General features: G+C 41.0%; 1 protein-coding gene across 1 annotated transcript in view; it reads left to right on the top strand.

The window, feature by feature from the left end:
* LOC144662959 (uncharacterized) overlaps positions 1–21,505 on the top strand; it is a 68,014-nt gene that overhangs the window by 34,149 nt on the left and 12,360 nt on the right. The window contains exons 42-70 of the mRNA XM_078523888.1: positions 262–380; positions 890–1,047; positions 1,785–1,908; positions 2,014–2,062; positions 2,319–2,383; positions 2,500–2,808; positions 4,123–4,293; positions 5,312–5,440; positions 5,887–6,171; positions 7,078–7,286; positions 8,539–8,823; positions 9,285–9,456; positions 9,996–10,142; positions 10,743–10,817; positions 11,228–11,470; positions 12,124–12,329; positions 12,715–12,881; positions 13,435–13,585; positions 14,300–14,456; positions 14,830–14,862; positions 15,117–15,188; positions 15,570–15,744; positions 16,145–16,211; positions 16,523–16,690; positions 17,370–17,610; positions 18,329–18,692; positions 19,564–19,978; positions 20,477–20,622; positions 21,001–21,359. Of these exons, the coding sequence (XP_078380014.1) occupies positions 262–380; positions 890–1,047; positions 1,785–1,908; positions 2,014–2,062; positions 2,319–2,383; positions 2,500–2,808; positions 4,123–4,293; positions 5,312–5,440; positions 5,887–6,171; positions 7,078–7,286; positions 8,539–8,823; positions 9,285–9,456; positions 9,996–10,142; positions 10,743–10,817; positions 11,228–11,470; positions 12,124–12,329; positions 12,715–12,881; positions 13,435–13,585; positions 14,300–14,456; positions 14,830–14,862; positions 15,117–15,188; positions 15,570–15,744; positions 16,145–16,211; positions 16,523–16,690; positions 17,370–17,610; positions 18,329–18,692; positions 19,564–19,978; positions 20,477–20,622; positions 21,001–21,359 (5,261 nt within the window). The remainder of the gene's footprint in view (positions 1–261; positions 381–889; positions 1,048–1,784; positions 1,909–2,013; positions 2,063–2,318; positions 2,384–2,499; positions 2,809–4,122; positions 4,294–5,311; positions 5,441–5,886; positions 6,172–7,077; positions 7,287–8,538; positions 8,824–9,284; positions 9,457–9,995; positions 10,143–10,742; positions 10,818–11,227; positions 11,471–12,123; positions 12,330–12,714; positions 12,882–13,434; positions 13,586–14,299; positions 14,457–14,829; positions 14,863–15,116; positions 15,189–15,569; positions 15,745–16,144; positions 16,212–16,522; positions 16,691–17,369; positions 17,611–18,328; positions 18,693–19,563; positions 19,979–20,476; positions 20,623–21,000; positions 21,360–21,505) is intronic.

Consider the following 21,505-nt stretch of genomic DNA (forward strand, 5'->3'; position numbering starts at 1 on the left):
AAGAGTTGTATGTATGGCTTAAATCGAGGAAAATTAAAATAGAATGCAAACTCCCATTTTGAATATTGTTATGTAAGAACAATAAAATATGGTTTTGCAGTGGCTAAATTCGTTTTTTCAAGAAAAGTAACATTTATATCCTTAGCACTAACTTCTGTAAGAGCCTCATTCTCCGATGTCCGAAGTAAGGACAATTAGCAAAATTGCCACAGTTAGTGTGGGAATGGCTACGGAGCTGAGTCGTTATATCTTTTGTTTCAGTGCTGAGTGACATGCAGTCCGCTATTAAAGTGGCCACAGGCAAACTCGGATTGCAGCCTGGTGCCGCCTTTCAAGCTAGAGTGGCCCAGCTAGCAGAGCTTGTCAAAGCACATAAACTGGTAAGTTTTCTTAAGCATGCCGATGTCAATGCCCTTTCCCTCTCTTTCACTATGGACCAGAAATGCTTCCGCCACTTAAAGGAACTGTGTCACGAATTTTAGCCAAATTTAGGCATGGGAAACGACTATCAAACTTGCTAAAATATAAAAATAACCTCTTAAAACAGTGAAGGAACATTTCAATAACACATCAAATACAAAAGAAGGTACGGATGGCCAAAAGTGACGAAGATTGAAACGGATTGCGAGATGGGTTTTTGAAATACTGTTGGACTGACAGTTTTCAAAGTTAATCTTGTTTGCTTGTAAATTTTCATTATAACGCCCGGGAGACACATTTGGTTGTAATGAAGCTATGGTTTTGTTATTTAGTTCCATAGAAGTAATTTCATTGCAAACCATAAGTTTCATAGCGAGTATTTGACAAAACGTAATAAAATAAACGTAACTCAGCCGTGACACAGTCCCTTCAACTTAAAGTTGCATAATTATCACTCCTGTTTTGTTAGGTGTGTATAACTGGTCCAAGTGGATGTGGCAAGACTGAGTGCATCAGGACCCTGGGTGCGGCTCACAGAGAGATGGGACACTTGGTGAAAACAGACATAGTGTGTACAGAGGCTGTTGAGTCTGAGGAGTTGCTTGGATTTGTAGACCCTGAAACCAGGTTTGTTAATGATGCAAACGGTGAATGGATTGGGCTCCAGAACTTCCTATATTCACTGACAATTCTGTTTCTTTCTCCATCAATACTAACATTCATTTACACACCTGGTTAGAGAGAGGCCCTGCAAGTGTTTAAGCCCGGGCCAAACGAGGATGAGGGTTGATGAGAGTTCAAAACCTCGCTCTCGTTTGGCATGGAACTCTCATGCACTCTCATCGACTCTCATGCACTCTCGTCGACTTTGAACATGATCAAATTTTCCACGAGAGTCGATAAGAGTTTGATGGACTCTCACTCTTGTTTGGCACGAGTTGATAATAGTCGATGAGAGTTGACGAAAACTCTCATGAGAGTCAACTCTCATCGACTCTCATCCTCGTTTGGCCCGGGCTTTATGGACCGGTCATTATTTAGAAGGTAGTTTATGCACGGAAAAAGGGGGTCATATAAATTTATGCATGCGCATTGGGGAGGTTAAAGGGCGTGAGTGGGCAGTAGGGGGGAGGGTCAGCAAAAAATGTGCTTCATAAAAGGGGAGGGTCAGGAGAATTGGAACACAGCCTCCCTCCATTTGTAGCAGCACACCCCCTCTTAATAATGTCTGGCTCCTTAAGCACCTTGCCCGAGAATATCACGTGAAAACACTGACTAGACTTGACATCTGAGCCTCAAGAAATCAACGCCGTTTAATCAGATCATAGCGTGCCTGATACCGTGTTTTTCAATTGTTTATCTAGAGAGTGGCGTGATGGAGTATTGACTGTGTTACTACGACGGCAGGCTCAGCAACTCCGTCTTCAGGAGACAGAGAGCAGGGCGACTGGAAAGCCTTTGATGAAATGGCTTCACTTGGATGGCACGGTAGTGTAGAAATATCCACCTTTTTACTCGAATACTCCCCCGTTCTTCCCCTTTCAAAGGCCTTGTGTTTTGACCTTCATGTTTCTCGTTTAATTCCCAACGCAGATCGATCCAATGCAAATGGAACTATTTGGCTCTATTGTGCAGAACACTGGTGAGTGATAATGAGCATTGGTTTATTCAGAAGGGACAGTTTGTAGCACAGACTTTGCTTTTCGACTTGTTTGTACGTGTACTTATAGAATTCTTATTGTCATTGGACGTTTTCTGACAGTCGAAGAACAGGTTTTACTAGTTACGTTTTAGCCAGTAGGATACAAAATGCAGCCGAAGTTAACGTAGGTAGTGTAGAGTAGCTTAAACTAGGAAGAAAGGTTAAACACTAAGAATTCAATTATTCTCACCTACAGGAACAGTAGTTCTTGGCAACAACGAAAGAATTAAAATTCCAGACGCCCTGCTTATTGTGTGGGAGGTAAGATTTGTTTCCATTCTTGCAAATCCATTCCCTTATAAAGGATACCTAGATTATGTCATAGGAGAATCAACTTTTTTTTTTTGTAACATACACATTTCGATTTTCCTTTGAAGCTGGAGACTCTAGAAAATCTCAGCCCATCAGTTTTCTCCTGCGTGGGCATGCTCAGTATGAACACCTCTGATGTCAACTGGCCTCTTCTGGTCGATCGCTGGCTCGCCAAACGCCCCGAACGTGAGGTGGACGTGTTGAGAGAACTGTGTGATCGCTGTATTGGCCCAACGTTGGAGTACTTGGCATCCAAAACATCAGTCCCACCTATTTCAGGAGCACCACCAACACAGAACAAACCCTCACAGTTACGTCACGTGGTACCTGTGACCGAGATGGGCATGGTGAACACTCTGCTAACTTTAGTGGAGGTAGGCTTGGAAGCAGTTGTTTTGTTAATGGAGGAGAATTTTTTCGACCTTGGAAGTATCTTTTTTGCCCTTGGGAGAATCTTTTTTGCCCTTGGGAGAATCTTTTTTTGTTTGTTTTTTTTTGCCCAAGGCTGTGGGGAAAACTACCCAAAGTAGTTAGATCCGAAAAAAGTCTAAATATTTTTAAACGTAAAATACGTAAATTAATATGACATCAGTTTACTAGTTGACGATGGCTGCAAGGGCTGTTCCCTCTGCTCATCTTAAATTATTTTTCTGTATCATATCATTTTTTATATCACATTTTTAGCGATTATAATTCGATTTTCACACTTAAGACCAACTATTTTTAAATTATTAGATTAGTTAAATAGTATGATAAGTTTTTAATAGTATAAATTGTCTCTTTTTAAGGTAAGGTAAGGAAACTTTATTTAACCAGGGTGGCCCATTCAGCAACGAGGCTGGTATCCATTGGGGCCCTGGGACAATAAAATTTTGTATAAGATAAAAATGTTGAAGGCGTTCTTGTATTTTTAAATTATGTGTCCCCAAATTAGTAAGGGACTCTTCCCTAGCTATGTGGGTTTTGACACTCTAATAAAGTTGTCCATCCATCCAAGTAGGGAGTAAATAGGCAATATTAAACCCAGTAAGTGTTTCTTTTGTGCTGTGTTCTCTAACCTCCCAGAGTAAGTGGGTCAGTTAATGGTAAGGTAAAGTCGAATTTAAACTTATGGCCACCTTCTTGTAACGGCCAGCCCGCTCTCTTATTGGTATTAATTTGCTCTCAAAAACAAGCAGGCCAAGTACTCAACCCAGGGTTGTCACAGGTCAGGAAATGTCAGGGAAAAATAAAATTTTTCAAGGTCATGGAAAAGTCAGGGAATTTTATTTTGAGTCAGGGAAAATTGACATTTTGAAGAAACGTCAGGGAAAATTGGCATATAACAGCGCTGATTTCATACAATTGATGGCTGGAAGAAACATTTCAGGTCAATGTGATCTCAGCGATATGTTTTTTTTTTGGAAGTGGGGGCTGGAGGCCGCTAGTGTATCTGACATTTTGAATTTATTTGGTCAGGGAAATTTTATTTTTATCAGGGAAAAGTCAGGGAATTTTGAAAGCTTATGTCTGTGGCAACCATGTCAGCCGCTTTTACTAATGTATCCATACTAGGACACGTTGTCTTGTTTTGCTTTTATCTATCAATTCTATGACATTAAGTATTAGCGATTAGGATCAGGGACTTTCTTAAGTTACTTCGATGGTTTAGAAGTCTCACCGAACACCTACCTTTCATTGTGTCCCAGGCAATCATTTCAAACTATCAAGACTTGATGCCACCAGAGTTTGAGAACTACTTCTGTTATTCTGCCATGTGGGCCTTTGGTGGCACATTGGTAGAGGAACATCGTCCATACTTTAGTCAGTGGTGGAGAGATCAGTGGAATGACTACGTGATGCTACCAGGGGACGAAGAGGTCAGAAATCAAGCTATAAATAATAACTCTCAAAGGGGTGGGATTACAGATAGCATTTTGGGTAGGTTGGCAGCTGCAAAGCGTGGGGCAGTCACATACAGTAACACCAAATTGAAGAAACGTTGATCCTGTGAAAAGCATAAACTATGAACAATAAGACCGAATGGGATTCTGGGTAAACAGCATTGGTAAGCTTAGTAATATTCCATTTATGAAAAATAGAAAGATATTTCTTTCTTTGCGAGCTTTAAGAGCATGATTTATGGAACCTGCCTTATTATAATATTCATTCTTTTACAGACGATGATTTTTTTTTTCTGATTTCCCGGTATACGTAAACATTTGGGTCGCATCGTTTATGGTTTATGCTTTCCATTGGTCAATGTTTCTTCAATCAGGTGTATACCTATTTTCAAAATACGAGCTACAGTTGTACGTTAGCAAATATTACAACCAGTTCACGTTAGAACACTCTTTCTTGCACCTTTTACAATGCTAGCAGGATGATGATATGTTTTGGTACAAACTTAACGCCAGCTGAGACCTGGAAGAGGAAACATGCCTTCAATCTCGAAAATGAATTCCAGCGTGTTAAATTCGTGGGCACAACAGTTTTTGACGTGATGGTAAAATGAAAGCCATGTGAATGTTACTTGACTACCTGACTCGATCACTCGATATTAGCGTGTAGGGTAAATAATTGAATTCCCTGTGTCATCATCTAAAGTGTTTCATTTCTACGAGGTGGTGGTGTAAAACACGCAAAAAAAGCTGTTTGCACTATTTGGCATTTTGTAACTTGTAAGTTTCCTTTTCCCCTACTGGTCCTCTAGTGTAGCAGTTACTATTGTTTTGGGGGTTATGGGCATTGTTCCTGTTGTTTGTTCTATTGTTTTGAAGAAGGATAACGAGCAATTCATGCCATACCTTGCGAGAGATGCTACTCTGCCTGCCGTTTTTGAGGAATTTTAGTAATGTGGTTAAAAACACTAACAAGCTGACTTTTCGTATGTTACAGGTGTGGAACTACTACGTGTTTCCTGAGACTCACGAGTTTCTAAGCTGGGCGGACTCAGTTCCTCCTTACTCTCAGACAGCAGCAGAAGGCATTCCTAACGAAGCATATGTTCACACTATACAGAATGAGGTAACAAGTCATGTTTGAAGTAAAGTGGTTTCACACAGTCACTGTACAAGATAGGGTCAACTCTCTTTCCATTTAGCTACACACATATACCTAGATGGTCGAAATGTATGTGTTCCGTGATGCAAAATGAGGTTAAAACGTCACCCATTAATTATTACTCACATTTACTTAGCAATTCACATTATAAACACAAAATCAGGTCATGCAGAACTCTACACATTGTACTCACAGTGTATCTAGCTAGTCGCTGAATATCATTATAGCTGGCTGGTCGTCTTTTTATCTGTGGTTAGGGCATCACGTCTCTTTCCTTCACTTATATGGCTAAGGTAGAGGCATTAAAGTGGTCAAAGGTGGATTAAATTTTCAATTTTCTGAGCAGGTTGGCACTAAATGTAGTTTACAGTCATTTAACAGTAGTATTTTATTTTTGCTTTTGTCAACAGCGCATTTCTCACCTCGTTGGCTTGCTAAGCGATGGAGGAAAACCAGTTTTACTAGTTGGTGAAGCCGGTTGTGGCAAGACATCCATCTTACGTCATCGTCTAAAACAACATGGCGGCGACATTGGGGAAGTTTTGAGCTTGACAGTGTTCTGTAACAAGTTCACGACATCTAGAAGCCTGTGGAAAGAAATGTCATCTTGCCTTGAGTGGAAACACGCCAGGACCTTTGTGCCTAAAGGAAACAAGAGGTTGACTTGTTTGGTCGATGATCTTAATCTCAGCAGAGTAAGTTTTGATCTGTATTACGTGACAAGTGATCATGGCAGTATATTTGCATCGTTAAAAAAGTTTATCTTTAAAAGGACTGTTTTTAAACCTGAACCAAACTGATCTTAAAGCAAATTCATTATGGCTGTCAACAGTGCAGTGAGAAAATCAGAGCTCAAATTAAAAAAGGAAAGTCGTCTTTTCTTTGTCTGTCAAGTGCAAAATCAACGCCAATTTGGCATTTAGTTTATAGAGAAAGGTAGTGAAGGTTGGAAGACGACCAATGCTTCCCTGGGAATTAAAGGGTTCACACACTTGTCCTGAACTTCGTTTCATTGGCTAAGGATATAATATTTTTGAGGTGATTGGTTAGATAAGGCGCAGTTTCTGCCGCTCTCTTGAGACTGGCCTACATTTTTCCCCGGAGATCAGTGCGTCATCGAGCCTATGTTGGACACACTATATTGTGTGAACTAACCAGAATACAGGGGGAGGGGGGAGAAACTTCCTTTGTTACGCTACTCAAAAATACAGCTTAGCGGTGCCGGGCAACCGAGTGTGCGCAGTAGCTATCGAATAGTTTCTAAGGGCATAGTGAATAGCTTGACTATTCGCATTCACACGCACACAGCCATTGATATATACATTTTTTTGAGAAAAACAAAAGTTTAGGTGACGTCTTTCTTAGCAACGGCTTGGTTGACACAGACTTGCACCGTTTCCCGACACCGCTATGCCGTCAAAGAAAAGTGCCAACCTTCTCCCCCCTACCAGAATAAGATCTTCACAAATCTAAAAAATGCCAAAGCTTACTTTGCTAATTCACCTACCGAAGTACCACGAATCTTTCTTCTTTAGTAAATTCGTCCAAGAAGTTATTTGCTAAAAGTTCAACTTGTTTTGTGCAAAACTTGTTTTTGACAGGCGAACAGGTTTGGTGCCCAGACCGCTCAGCAGCTGGTTCGTCAACACATTGATCATCGCGGCGTCATCGACCCTGAAACCCATCAGTGGCGGGAAATTAATGACGTCACTTACCTGTCATCATACAACCCACAAACTCCGCCCACTACCGCTCGGTTGAACAGGCGACTACTACGACACTTTGCTCTTTTTAGCGTCACGTTTCCAAGGTAAGAAGCTTACATGTGAGCTGTAGCTTGAAGTGTTAAGATGTTGTATTGCCGTTTCAAAGGAGCGGTTATGATACCGTAAAATTCCGGTTATAAGCCCCCCCTGTTTATAAGCCCCCCCCCGGTTATAGTATTTGTAATTTTATTATATTGAGCTGAAAAACCCTTTTTAGGGAGCGTCAATAAAGTATGTATGTATGTATAGGCCCAACTACCTGGAAACAAAAAAATACATCCGATTATAAGCCCCCCCCCAGATATAAGCCCCCTTCTGCTGGATGACATTGCTGAACAGGTCTAAATGTTGTTTTTCTATGCGTTTTTAACATAAAAACATATTTCGATTAACCCTCCCGTCGCTCGTTTTAAAACGTTTTTTTTTTATTCCGCTTATAAGCCCTCCCGGATATAAGCCCCTCCGTTTATAAGCCCACGCAAAAACCCTTACGAAGTTGTATAAGCCCAGGGCTTATAACCGGAATTTTACGGTATATCAAATCATTAGTTTGTCTTGTGTACTCGTCCTTGTGAGGGTATTCTAGAAAGGGCTGTTGTTGGTGACTGAAGTTTGGACAATCTAAGAGCAAGGAATTTTCAGAGTCAAAGTAAAAGCATTTTGTGGTGTATAAAAGTACTTTAAGGTGGCTTAATACAGTTTTAAGGGGTAAGTGAGCGCAACTTTTAACTCTCTTTAAAAATATTCAGGAATGTTCTTTCTTTCTCTTATTACTGTTTTTTAAAGCATATAGCCATCAAATGCGATATTTGACCAATAAAAATGCTAATAAACAATCAGTAAAGAGCCAAAATGAATGGCCGAGTGCTTAGGAGGGGACTAGGCACTAGTTGTTTTAACAGCGTTTTTCTCAAAATCTACTCGTATGACCCCACCTCAAAATTTCAGAAATAACAAATTGGCTTTGATTAAACATTCATGCAAAATAAAATAAAAATCTGTAAGACAGAATTTGAGCTATTTTTTAAAGGGGCAAAATATCACATTTTCCTATTTTGCGAAAGATCCTGCAAAGAAGTAACCTCAAACCAACGATTGGGGAAGGTTGAAACAGAATACAAACGAGGAATTAGATCTTTCTTTGGATCTTTACACGTCGGCATTGTTAGCAGGAGTGAACATCTATGAAAACATGAACATTTACTCCGTTGATATACTTTGCAAAACTAAAACATTTCCTCAGCATGAACAACTTTGTCCTAATCTTAAATATTGATGTTTTTTCCATTTTTTTAGCCAAAGTGAACTGCACTATGTCTACACTCAGCAGCTGGATAAACACTTCATAATCCACGTATCTCAGTCCCAGCACATCACCAGCGATACGTCCTCCCAAGAAGCTGCCGAGGGCCACTCGCAACACCAGGGGACTGGAGACCAGGACAAAGCCATGCGAGATCTGCTGTCTGGTATTAGTCACGTGACTGTAGAGCTTCAGAATAACCTTAGAGGCATGTTCCTGCCTACGTCCCAGCGATGTCACTACATGTTCACAATGACGGATTTGACCATGGTGTTCAGGTAGCGATGTTGTCACCAGGCAATTACAGTTAAAAACCTTTTCTTCCATCAAGTTTTAAGCCCGAAGAACAACATGAAATGGCCAAATGTCTTAGCTCAATTGTGAGAAAAATTCCGTTTGTGGTTAAACCTTAGTGCGCTGGGCTACGGATCGAGCGGTCCAAGATCAAGCCCTGGCCGGGGTCATTTTGTTGTGTTCTTGGGCGAGACACTTAACACTTACAGTCGCTTTCTCTAGCCAGGTGTATAAATGGGTACCAACGAATTAAATGCTGGGGTAACCCTGCAGTGGACTAGCATCCCATCCAGGGAAGTAGGGATAATCGTGGTCTTTGATGCAACAGAAACAGGAGAGAACCCGGCCACTAGTCTCGAATGCGAACTTTCCTTTAGCTTGTCTGATCAAACTTCGTTGGTAAGGATAACTCTTCATTCTTTCCTTAATGTCTTTTTTTTTAAAGGAATCTTTGCCTCACATTGCGACCTGGCTGTGCCCCGCAAGACCTTCTGTTGCTATGGAAACATGAATGTGACTGGGTTTACGGCCGCCGGTTGATAGATTCGGTTGACAGGGAGAGATTTCAACAGGCTTTCCTGACTGCTGCCAAGAAACGCTTTACTGATGATGAACAGGTAATGAGAGCGAGTTTAAATATGAGACCTTGAATTGGACACTTGAACGTGGTCTCATTTCAAACTGTAAAAATAAACTAGCTTGATTTGGAGGCAGCGTGGCCTAGTGGTTAGGGTGATGGACTTGTATTCCGGAGGTCCCGGGTTCATATTCTGCTCCCTGCCGCTAGATGGATTTGTGTTCGGTCGTCCCGAATTCAACTCCTCCACGCTTTGTAAACAGCTTTGTATTCCTGCTTGCTGGGATTTTTAACAAGTTTTTGTTTCAATATTTGCTTGCTTATTTTATACAGTGCCCTCAATTAGCATGAGTTTTCTAACTGCATTGACGCTTAGTGATTAATTCTATTTCGATTTTTTATTCCTAAACTGGCAAAAAGGAAACGTACTCCGCCTAGTAACTTTACGCTTGTTATTCTTTATTCATGGGTTCACTCTTTCGTTCGTTTGTTCGTTCGTCGCACGAAGGTACGTTCGCTCGTTCGTTTGTTTAGTTATTCAAAATTCAGTAATGGTATTTACTGTCTTTTTATTGACAGCTGTCAATAGTGACAGGCCCCACCCCTTTCTTCACTAACCTGGTGGACTCTGAAGACACTGCTGGTGAAGTGATTGGCGCGGGTTCATCTGAGGGAGCTGAGGATGACGTGCATTTGTCATTTAGAAACATCACTGACATGAAAAAGGTGTGTTACATACAGCTAATTCGAGAAACGTTGTCGGAAAAAAGCACAAAAGTGCACGCGACAACACCGAAAGGCGGTCTAGGGAATACACTAGAAGTTTGCATATTGACCTAGAGGAAATGTACAAGTTTGTATTTTTGCACGTGAAAGATTTTGTTTTCCGCTCAAGAGGCCTTTTTCTGTAGCTTTACTTTTACTGTCGCATGTCTTTTTGTTTTAAAAATTCTTCTAAAATTAAGCGTGGCTTGAAGTACCTTGTTTCCACATGTCTGAAGAGAAATCAAACGTGCAAATTCGCGTTTGTCGTGTCGCCATCTTATTAGCATTCAGCACGTGCAGTAGCTCTCTACTTCTACCCATAGTACCTTTTGGTCTTGTCGTGTGCAGTACTTTTGCACTTTTTTCCGACAACCTAACTGTTTGGTAAAAATAGTTTTTCCTACTTTGACCGACAAATGAATAAAAAAGTGATGTGTTGTTTGAGTTCGTTTATGCGTTAAAGTAAGAAATTAAATTGTTGATATTGATTTCAGTTTGTGCTAATATAATCCTGACATATTCATTGATGTTAGCGTTAAGTTATCATTTCATTGTCTTTAGGTTCAAGCTGTGTTGGAACACGGAGTAGAAGAATATAACAAGGACTTTCCAAGACTGAAGATCACACTCTATGAGGTATAGTCCGTTCGTTTCCATTCCTCTCTGTGTCGAACAATGCCCTTCATACTTCACCACGAAGACCATAGTCAAAAAGGCCTCGTGGAAGCAAGATTTCCCATTTTGGCGGCCATTCTTATTGAATGTTCTAATGCACATTGTAGTAAAGTCGTAGTTCGTTTATAAAAACTATGGTCTAGAGCAGTGACCTTATTTCTGTAAACAAAAAGCGATATTTAGGTCATTTCTTTCCTGTTCCATAAATACCAACATTCATTTACACCAATATACTTTCATCGTGAAGTGTAAATTAGTACTTTAACGCTACAGTACATTCAATAATGAGAGTTCCCAGTTTCATTAACAAGAAACAAACTGCAAAATTTGCAGCAATCAATGTAATTGTTTGAACGCCTTTTCACTTGCAGGATGTGATGGAAACCATCTGCCGTCTTGTAAGGGTGCTTCAGTGCCCCCATGAGTGCGGCCACGCCCTGTTAATATCTCAGGGGTCTCCTGGAATGAGTACCAGCCTGGCCCAGCTAGCAGCCCACCTGTGTGGTTACTCTGTGTTCAGGATTAACTCCTCAGCACTGACTGCTTCTGATAGATACACATTGGACAGCTTTAAGGGCGATCTGGTGTCGGCGTACACCAGAGCAGGCGTTAAGGTAAAGATCAGTTTGTACTCTCGAGTCTTTCTCTTTTTAGTCTTTTCTAATTTTTCGTTATTTTGCCAGAGGTGTGTAGAGATAAGGAAATACAGGCCTCTGCTAACCTTGGCAACCAATTGTTTATATTAGTTTGTGCTAAAACTGTCAACAGTAACTTTGTTAATTAAAGATTGTTTTTAGACCTTAGTACCTCGCAGGTAGCCAAGCTATTCTGGGCGAGCTACTACTATATTTACTGTATTGTATTTAATTAGCTTAAAAGGAAAATACAAAAATTCAAAAATGAAAATGAAGTTAATAAGAGGAATTAAAACAAAACATTTGTTAAAGCAAGGCTTCTGAAGTTTCAACTCCTTTGTTAAACTACAACGGCAGAGTTTCTTAAATCACTATCTACACAGACATTACATTTTGAGTCTATCTGAAAAGTAAAGAAATCTTGAAATTCGTCGGTTGCCATACAACATAGAATACATACTAATTTGTAGAGTATTCATAAAATTGGTCGCATAATCCATTTTTTGCTTCCTTTGTCTTAGAAACAAAGTGTTTGCGTTGACCGTTGTTGATGGCCTGATGATATTGTGGGTGGCCAAATTGACAAAAATTTCGAGAAACCTTTCTCAATCAATTTGTTTTTTATGTGGCAGGGCGAGCATTTGATGTTGCTGCTACCGGAGTCAGACCTAACCGACGAAGATTTTCTAGTACATGTAAGCGAATTCCTTGTGTCCTCCTCCATATCTCACCTTTTCACCGAAGAAGAACAAACTTCAGTAATCAATGCCGTCAGAACAGAAGTCACACAAGCAGGGCTTGCGTACACACGAGATGTGGCTTGGGATTTCTTCCTCAAGTAAGTTCCAACGATTTAACAATATTTTTGTCAACGTTTTCCCAAGTAATTTATCATTTGGTTTCAGTTACGCATGAGTTACCGCATCGCATTTCCAAGTTAATTTACCCTGTGCCACGCTCAAAATTTTCGGAGAGAAACTAAACGAAATTGAAAATATTCAAAATTGATTACCACAAGTTAGCATTAAGAAAGCATAAAAAGCTGAAGGCATTCAGTTTATTAAAGCCTTCCAGTGACACACTGTAGAAGCTCTGAGATTTTGGTAAGCCGTTTAACGTACAGATTATTGAAGAGTTCTGCCTAAAGTGTTTTCTGTTTGTAGCGAAACATTGCATTAATACTGACCGGTGTTGTCAACTCTCCTACAAACTCTCGTCTCCAGGACTGTTAGAGAAAATCTTCGTGTTGTCCTGACCGTATCGTCACTGGGGCCCAGGTTTCAGAAGCGCTGTCGTGATTTTCCCGCCTTAATGAACACTGTGTCCATCATCCTATTACCACACTGGTCTAAGGAAGCTTTGGTGACACATGCTTACCACCTTCTCAAAGGTAACTTTACAAGCTTTGCGTCTCTATTTAACTCAAAGAATTTTGGGGTTGATTGAAAGGGTTAGGTATAGTTCTTAACGATTTGTAGCCGCTTTTGAAAACAGTTTATTCCTCCATAAATACCAGGAAATGGTGAAAAACGGGCGAGGAAACACCGCACGAAAACTGCGTGTTTCTCTTGCACCCGCTTTCAGTGTTACATGCATAGCGGCTTTCTGTCGACACCCATCTTTGACGTGCTTAACAAACAACACAGATCACAATCTGCCAATCACAGCCCGCTTGCATGACCTTCTGACCTTGTGGGTCATTTGCATGGAACGGTACAACGGTATACATCGGTTTTGATTGGCTCATTTCAAACAGCACGTCGAAAGATGATGTCGAAAGATGGATGTAGAAAGATAGCTATGCACGTAACACTGAAAGCGGGTGTAACATGTTTCAAGCGTTGGCGGTTTGAAATGATTTGCTTGACGAAGGGTACACGTAACACCTGTGTTTGAAAGACTTGGTGCAGAATCATTTTCTTGTGTTCTTTTATTTCCTGTAGATGTGGAGATTTTCTCGCCTGTGCAGACAGAAAATCTCGCTCACTTGTTGGCTTCCATGCACTTGGCAATAAAACAGCAGGATTCTGGTGAGGAGCAGTGTGGAACATATGGGCACATCACCAACACTGGATTTGAAGTGTTTGTAGAAAAGTAAGCTGACATGTAACTTGCTGATAATCATTTGGAAAAGCGGGCTTGCAGAGAAGAAACATTAGCAACAAGAAGCAGCGTGGCCGAGTGGTTTAGGACGCTGGTGTTGAAATCTGGAGGTCCCAGGTTCAAGCCATCCAGCTTGCCACTAGCTGGATTTGTTCACAGTCGTCCCGAGTTCAAATCCTCGGTCACGCTTTGAATATTAAGTGTCTTCTATTTAAAAGCAATTTTTACTCAGCATAGCATATCTTTTAAAACACTTAATGGGACTATGTCAATTTTAGGCAATTTCGGCACTGACCAACTGGCCATAGAATTAACTGAAATATCACAATAACGGCTTAAAATTGTAGAATAACTCAAAAGAAACACAGAAAGGCCAAAAAGGGGCAAGGATGGGCAAAATTAGAAAAGATTAAAACTGATTGGCCCGACCTTTTTCAAGTTTATCTCAATTTGTATGAAATTGTTATTTACAATGCTCGAAAATCATCCTTGTTTGTTATGTGGCCGTGATTTTGCCAATAAAAGACTTTTGCTCTGCCAATTTGAAGTTTAGAGCGCTTAATTAACGAAAATAAATAGAATTACCTAAAATACCGTGACCTAGCCGCTTTAAGACTTCCGTCATTGTAGGACAGTTGATTGCCAAAAAGAGCACTGGTTTAAGTTATCGTCTTAGTTACCTTGCACTGAATTATTTCTTATTAGGTTCATATGTTTGGTGAAGAAGCGTCACCAAGCCCTCCGGCAAGAACACGAGCAGATGGCAGCAGCATTGCAAACTATCGAGCGAGGAACTCAGCTGGCCGAACAACTGAAGGCTCAACTAGGACACGAGAAGATGGTGCTTGAACAAAAGAAAGAGGTTTGTTTCGCGGGTCGGGACTGGTTTCAATTCAGCGTGATCGAAGATCCGTATAGTTCAACTAGTCGCCTTATATTCTTTTTAAAAGAAATCACCTTTGAATATCAATGTCTGTTTTCTCCTTTCAATATCAAAAGGTCTCAAAATACAGGAAGAGAAGATAAATAAAATGTCTTGATGAACTTTATGACAATAATAAAGGCAAATTCATATTTTAAGAGTGAAACTGAAGAGGTTACTCATTCGGTAGACGCGTAGTGTTCACAGGTAACTCGCCTCCCCCCCCCCCCCCCTACTGCCCTGCTACTGTAAGTTAAACATGAATATTTTATTGTAAGGCAACTCGTCTTGTTTATATTTTTTTATTTCTCAGGGTAATCTTCAGTTGCTACTACAGATTGGACAGGTAATTAACATTTTTTAACTGTTTTATTGTTCGCCTGATGAAGATTAACAGTATAGCAGTCGAAACGTCGTGATCAACAACTCAAAGCGATTCCATCGGGTATCAAACGAATAAACGGTCATCTTTCCTATCTTGCACTACGATGAACACTAAACACATCTTTAGTGTTTTCTTATTGTAAAATATTACCAGCTATTAATTTGTAGCGAACTTCTAGTTGGTACTATTTGTAATGTGCGTTTTTTTCTTCAAAGGACAAAGCGATCGCAGAAGAGCAAGTCAGGCTCGTAAAACGACAGCAAGAAAGAATACAGAAACTAAAGAAGGTAAATTATTTTTCGCAGCTTTTGCAGTAGTTACATTTTCCTTCACGGAAGAAACGATTTAGCATTTTCGTATTTAAATTTGACTTTACTTCTTTGCTGTCCCGCAGCCGTGGGAAAGGAAAACACTTTTAGAATGTGAGGCAAAAACAGTACTTTATGCGAGAACATTAGTTTTAGTTACAGAATTAATACTGCGGTAAACAACCAATCCTTCAATGTTTTACATCTTGATCTCATTCAACGTAGGATTTTGTCTTTCGTGCACTTATTAAATTGACATGAAAATCATCAGTAGCAAATACGCTTCTTATCACTTGTAATTTAATTTTAACGCCGCTAAGCCGTCGTTTAGTGTAACTAACAGTTACCTGTCGTTTTCAGGCTCTCCCTGAATACCAGATAGCGCATGAGCGCGCAGTGTTCAAGGCTGCCGCTGTTGTGTCGGACACTAAGAGAGTGTTAAAGAACCTTGATGGCCAGGGCCTGGCGGAATTACGAGCTCTTCAGAAACCAGATAACGAAATTGAAGATCTGTTAGCCGCTATCATTATTATTGGTAGGTATATCGAGTACACACAATCCTTAGGCCAGTCTCTTGTGTGTTCACTGCATTGAGCCGGGGGTGAATAGGTTCGCGGATCGACAAATTTGGCCATAAAATAGCACGGATCGGTGGATTTGCGTACCCCTATTCACCCCTCTCCTGCATGGATGTTATCAAGCTAGCATTTGGTCCGTATTGGGGAAATAGTTTTGACTTCTTGTTTTTGCAAGTTTGTGGAAAATTAACTCGTAGGCGGTCCATATTGTAAAAGTCATACGCCTTGTCATATGGATCTGCTTACCATTTAATGAAAGGTCTTGTCATGTTCTTTTAAGTTAAAATTTGTGAACGGGTTTTTGAGACGTAAACTGACATTGTTTTTATATGAAAATTTGTTTGTTTTATTTCCCAGTTAAGTCGCCCTCGTCTGACTTGACATGGAACAAGGGAGCCAAGCGTCTGATGGCCAATTTAGACAGGTAAACCAAAAAAAACAAAATCCCTGATTTACGGTTAAAAAAGAAATAAAATAAAACACTAAGTGACTGACGATGGGACGACCTAGCAGACGTACGGACTGACTTATCCTTTTTTAAGCTTACGGTGTAGTACATAAAGTTGAGACCAGAGACTTTAATTTTTTGTGAGTAGATTAAAAAGTTTGCGACAAGCAATGGATAACAACATATCCAGCTACTCAATGCAATGCAATGATGTACTTTTGACCTAGTAAAAAGTACATCATTTTACTTAACGAAATGATAGTTTAATTCTGCTAACTTCATTCCAGGTTCCGTGAAGAACTAGGCGTCTTTGACGAAATGGAACTTACAGAGAGCACGTTGGAAGTGGTCGAGCCTTACCTTAAAAAACCTCACTTCAACGGCGACTATCTTGAGAAGAAAACCAACAATCCTGCAGTGGGCTCCCTGTTACTCTGGGTCAGGGGAGTGGTCAGGTAATTGACAGCAGCCACAGCTCTACCAGAACAGCTGGTTACAGTCAGGAGAATAACTTTGCTAAATTACTGAGCCAGCGATTTTTTTCAGAGAAGTTGTAAGGCAATTGCTAAGCAACAAGAAATTACCATAAAGCGCGTACCCACTAGGGTACCCACATTACAATGTCCGAAAGGCATCCCTTTTATGCTCATAGGCCATTTCCGAGTTACCCTTTGCCTCTGTTTCAAAACGAGTCTAGGTGCGAAACCATTCATATGAAAATGAGTTTCACCTTCAGGTCCATTCTCATGCAAAATCAAACTCATTTTCATTTGAATGGTTTCGCACTTAGACTCGTTTTGAAATAAAGGCAAAGGGTAACTCGGAAATGGCCTATTATGCTCACACGAAACCAGACGAAAAAAGCTTAAGTCCACCAAGAACTTTCTGGGTCTAAGCATGCAATTGGTTGAAATCGTCGTCGTTCACTTTCACAGGACGTTAACGAGGCCATATCGCCTAACTACAAGTAATAACGTACCCTGCAGTAAATGTGTGACTATTATTTCAGTACAATGTTTACATTCTTTTGCCTTACCGTTGTGCTCAAAAACATACTGCGGACAACCCTAGTATTCACGTGACAAAGTTCTCGTGGTTATGGTTTGAGTGTTGAATGCGTTATTCCCTTCAAAGGTACCATCGCATGATGCAATCGAAAGTCAAACCTCTACACTCCAAGGTGTCCGAAACTTCCTCCGCTGTGGAGCTGGCTGTGGGTAAATTGTCCTCCATGGAGAGCAAACTTAAAGACCTTGAGGAACGCCTCAGGTCTTTGGCTCAAGCGTACGAAGAAGCATCCATTGATAAATGTCGACAGTTTGAGTTAACAGAGACTTTGGACTCACAGCTATCACAGGCGGCCTACTTTGAAGAGGTGAGAGGATAGAATAATAATTATGATAATGATAATGTAATAATGCTATATATAGCGCATTTTCCATATGTTTATTTTCAAATGCGCTGTACACATACTGTAATTTTCTTCACACAAAGGACAGACCACAACGACGGGAGCTTCGTGCCCTACTTTTTGCGAATAGTGTGTGGGTTCTTCAACGTCCCCTGCTGCTATAACATAACAAATAAGGACGATTTTCGAGCATTTCGTAAAAAACCAAGATAAATTTTAAAAAACGGGCCGAGGTTTTTAAAGCTTACCCAAATGCATTCTGTTGCAATGTTCTCCAGTTTTGTCCATCCTTTTCCCCTCTCGGATTTTCTGTGTTTCTTTTGAGTTCTTCTACAACTGTAGGACGTACAATGAACATATTGGTGTACAAGGCTGTGTTTCTCGTTGTTTTTGGGAAACTAAGGGCGCTTTCCATTAGTCAGGACTGGCCAGCCAGATCGGTGTATTTGAAAACAGAATTCCGTTGTTAGTCAGATTTGTACTGTCAAATCAGTCAGTGCATAAATATTATACACTGTTGTGGTGGATTTGTGGAAAAATCTCGTGGAAAAGGTCCATTTAACATTCAAAACCTCCGGACCGGCCGGCCAGTTCTGACTAATGGAAAGCGCCCTGAAAACTTGGTATTAACCGGTAGCTTTGTGTTTTCAATGCTAACATGTTTCTTTTTTTACCGTAAAAGGTATTGTCAAGTGGTCGTCAAAAGTGGCTGCAACTCCTTGAATCCATCAGCACCCGCCAAGAAGCCGTCGCAGGTGGCGTTGCCATAGCAGCTGCATTCGCCACGTACTTAGGCCCCTACTCGTTCACGTTTCGCCGTGAGATGTTAACAGTGCACTGGACCCAGTGTTTGGATGAGCGCGGTGTTATGCTTGTGGTAGACAGCTCTGCTCCTTACGCAGGCGCAGAGGTGTTTCTGATGGAGAAGCTTCACGACGTGCGGACCAGCAGTGCTAAAACTGCTGAAGGCGAACAGGAAGTACCTGAAGGACAGTTAGATGAAAGTGAAAACGAAGATGGAGCTAAAGAACAGGATGAGCAGAATGGTAACCTTTTACTTTCATTAGTGTAGCAGCTCTTGTAAGCTTGTTATTCTACTGGTTCTCTAGTGTAGCTGTTGCTATTGTGTTTGGGGGCTAGGGGCATTGTACCTGTTCTTTGTTCTATTGATCTTGTAAAGTAGCGAGCCATTCATGTGAGATCTTGCGAGAGCTACTACATGAAAGCCTGCCGCACACTAGAGAAACTAGCTGAGCTATTCGCCTCACGTGCCTGTTTGCTCAGCCATTTATTTACTGCACATTTCACCGCAGACAGTGAGGAAAGTGCTTAGCAAGTTTGATTCGGGAGCCGCCATGTTGAATCACGTGAACATTCTGCGTGTGTTTATTGGTCAGTTGATATTTCTGGCTGAGCAAGTTGCTCACGTCGCCCGCACACGTTGAGGATTTTGCCTCTCGAGGCAAAAAATATCAAACACGATAGATATTTTCCTCAAGGCCTCGCGAGGCAAAATTCTCACGAAAAATGTCCGCACACGAGAGAAATCTGCTGAGCAAACGGGCACGCGAGACGGTTAGCTCAGCTAGTTGCTCTAGTGTGCGGCAGGCTTAATTATACTGTAGCAGCTCTTGTAGGCTTGCAATTCTACTGATCCTCTAGTGTAGCAGTTGTTATTGTTTTGGGGACTAGGGGCATTGTTCCTGTTGTTTGTTCTATTTTTTTTTTCTCAAAGCGTAGCAAGCCATTCATATGTGTCCCGCTGCAAGAGTTGCTTCCCGACCTTACGATGTCGCTGTTGCTTTAGTTCGAGTTCATTTATTCATATTTCAAAGCTTTACTGAAGTACGCGACGCCAAAAAGAAAACCCAAAATACATGATAACGGACAATGATATTCCGTTTTCTTTAACCATAGCCGCGAAGACAGACGAAAATCGACCAGAAGGTGAACAAGAAAGGCCGCAGAGCGCTGAGATAGAAAAACAAGACGTGGAACACAGCGAGAAAGAACGCCAACCGTCACCAGAAGAGAAAGAAGATGAATCGCAAGATTACATGTTTTCTATTGGTAGAGACCAGTTGTTACGTCGAGCAAAACTGTCCGAGTACGATTCGTTTGCTTTGGCTGTACTCAAGCTCTTATTGGGCGAATATCACGTGAGAAGGCTCCTCACCAAGGGAGTGGGACCTAGGAAGATAGAGAACGCGATACTGGCCAAGTCGTCATGGCAACGCGTGCCTCTGCTGGTGGACCCTTATAATAAGGGACTTGAGCTGATAAGGACCATTGAGGATGGAGAGAACCTATTGGAGATTGATCTAGCAGAAAGGTAAGCGAATGGAGTAGATTTTTTTTTTTTCGTACAGTGCGATGTGCCTTACCATGGGCACTCAACAAACGTTTTCAAAAGTTAGCCACAAGTGCAAAGTTGTTTGACAGTCACGCCTCCTCACAAAACTGCATTTATTTCGAAATGGACATTTTATTTTACCTTTCTTTGGAAAAGCATCTTTAAGCATTTTGCCAAAATGCAGTCCAATATAATAAATGTTACCAATATTACAAGTGGAACAGCGCTGGTGTTGTACAATATCGATCGTGATGTTGACTCGCTCTTCATCCCTTGATCGATTGCGACCTCCTATCATTTCGTTAATTTGTGTTTTTAAGTGTTTGCAATCACTGAATTTTGAGGTCTCACTCAAATTAAAGAGGCGTTTGTGTGCCACAGCGTGACTAAAATAGCGTGACATTTAGGAGACACCTCTGGCGAGTGGTGTTCCTGAAAATATGTTATATTTACTCATCTATTTTTGTTGTCCTTTAGTGACCCCTCCTCCATTCTGAAGATTGAAAAGGCAATTACAAGTGGAACAGCGCTGGTGTTGTACAATATCGATCGTGATGTTGACTCGCTCTTCATGCCTCTCATTTATCACGTCACAACATCCTCCAGTGAAGAGATTGAACAAGGTGTGACATACAGTCCTGCGTATCATTCTCATGCTAGTGTTTTGATAAGAAAATAAGCGCGATTTTCTCTTGAGTGTCGCAAGTGATTCGACTTTTCTTTGGCGTTTTCACGCCCTTACTGCCGGTTACATGTATTTGCTTTGAGTTTTGATTGGTTCACTAGATTGCCTGTGTCCTTTGATAATGTTAATGTAGGCTTTCCTAAAACACGATTTGCACTATTATACCAATACTAAATTGCCCACTTCCTTATAGCTTTCTTACATCTTTAAGCTTGATATGTCAATTTTATGCAAGTTTTGCATGGTAGAAATTCTCTTATTTGCGTAGACGTTTTTTGAAGTCTTGAGCTAATTTGTCTCCTCTGTTCGTCTCCAGACTCCCAGCTGGTGAAGTTCGGTTCCCGTCGCGTCATGTGTCACCCTGAGTTCCGCTTGTACCTAGTATCCAGATCCTCACGTCCGGCCTTCAGCACTGAAGTATCCTCAATCACGACCCTAGTGAACCTCCGACTGGACGAGGAGGCCTTGGCCGAGGAGATCCAGCACGAGGCTTTCCACCGTGTGCAGCCTGAGCTCTATGTTGAAAGCCGCAAGAGTTTGATGGTTATGATGGAATTGCTGAGGCTGCTGGAGAATATTGATGGCAAGCTGATGGGGCTGGTTACCGCGCGCCAGGGTACAGACATCTGGGAGGAAACTGAGGTTATTGCTGAGCTTGTTAAGTGTAGGTCTGAGGTGAGTGAAACTTATTAAGATGGATTCCGCTCAAAGTTCGAACAGTGAACTCGCTGTTAAATTCTAAAGCATTCTTGAGAAATTTAGTGTCAAACCTCGTAAGAAAAGCTAAAACGCGTGTTGTTTTGTTTTGAACTGACGTGAAA

Source organism: Oculina patagonica, chromosome 8 (assembly GCF_052425735.1).
Source record: "Oculina patagonica isolate OP01 chromosome 8, crgOcupat, whole genome shotgun sequence".
Classification (NCBI taxonomy): Eukaryota; Metazoa; Cnidaria; class Anthozoa; order Scleractinia; family Oculinidae; genus Oculina; species Oculina patagonica.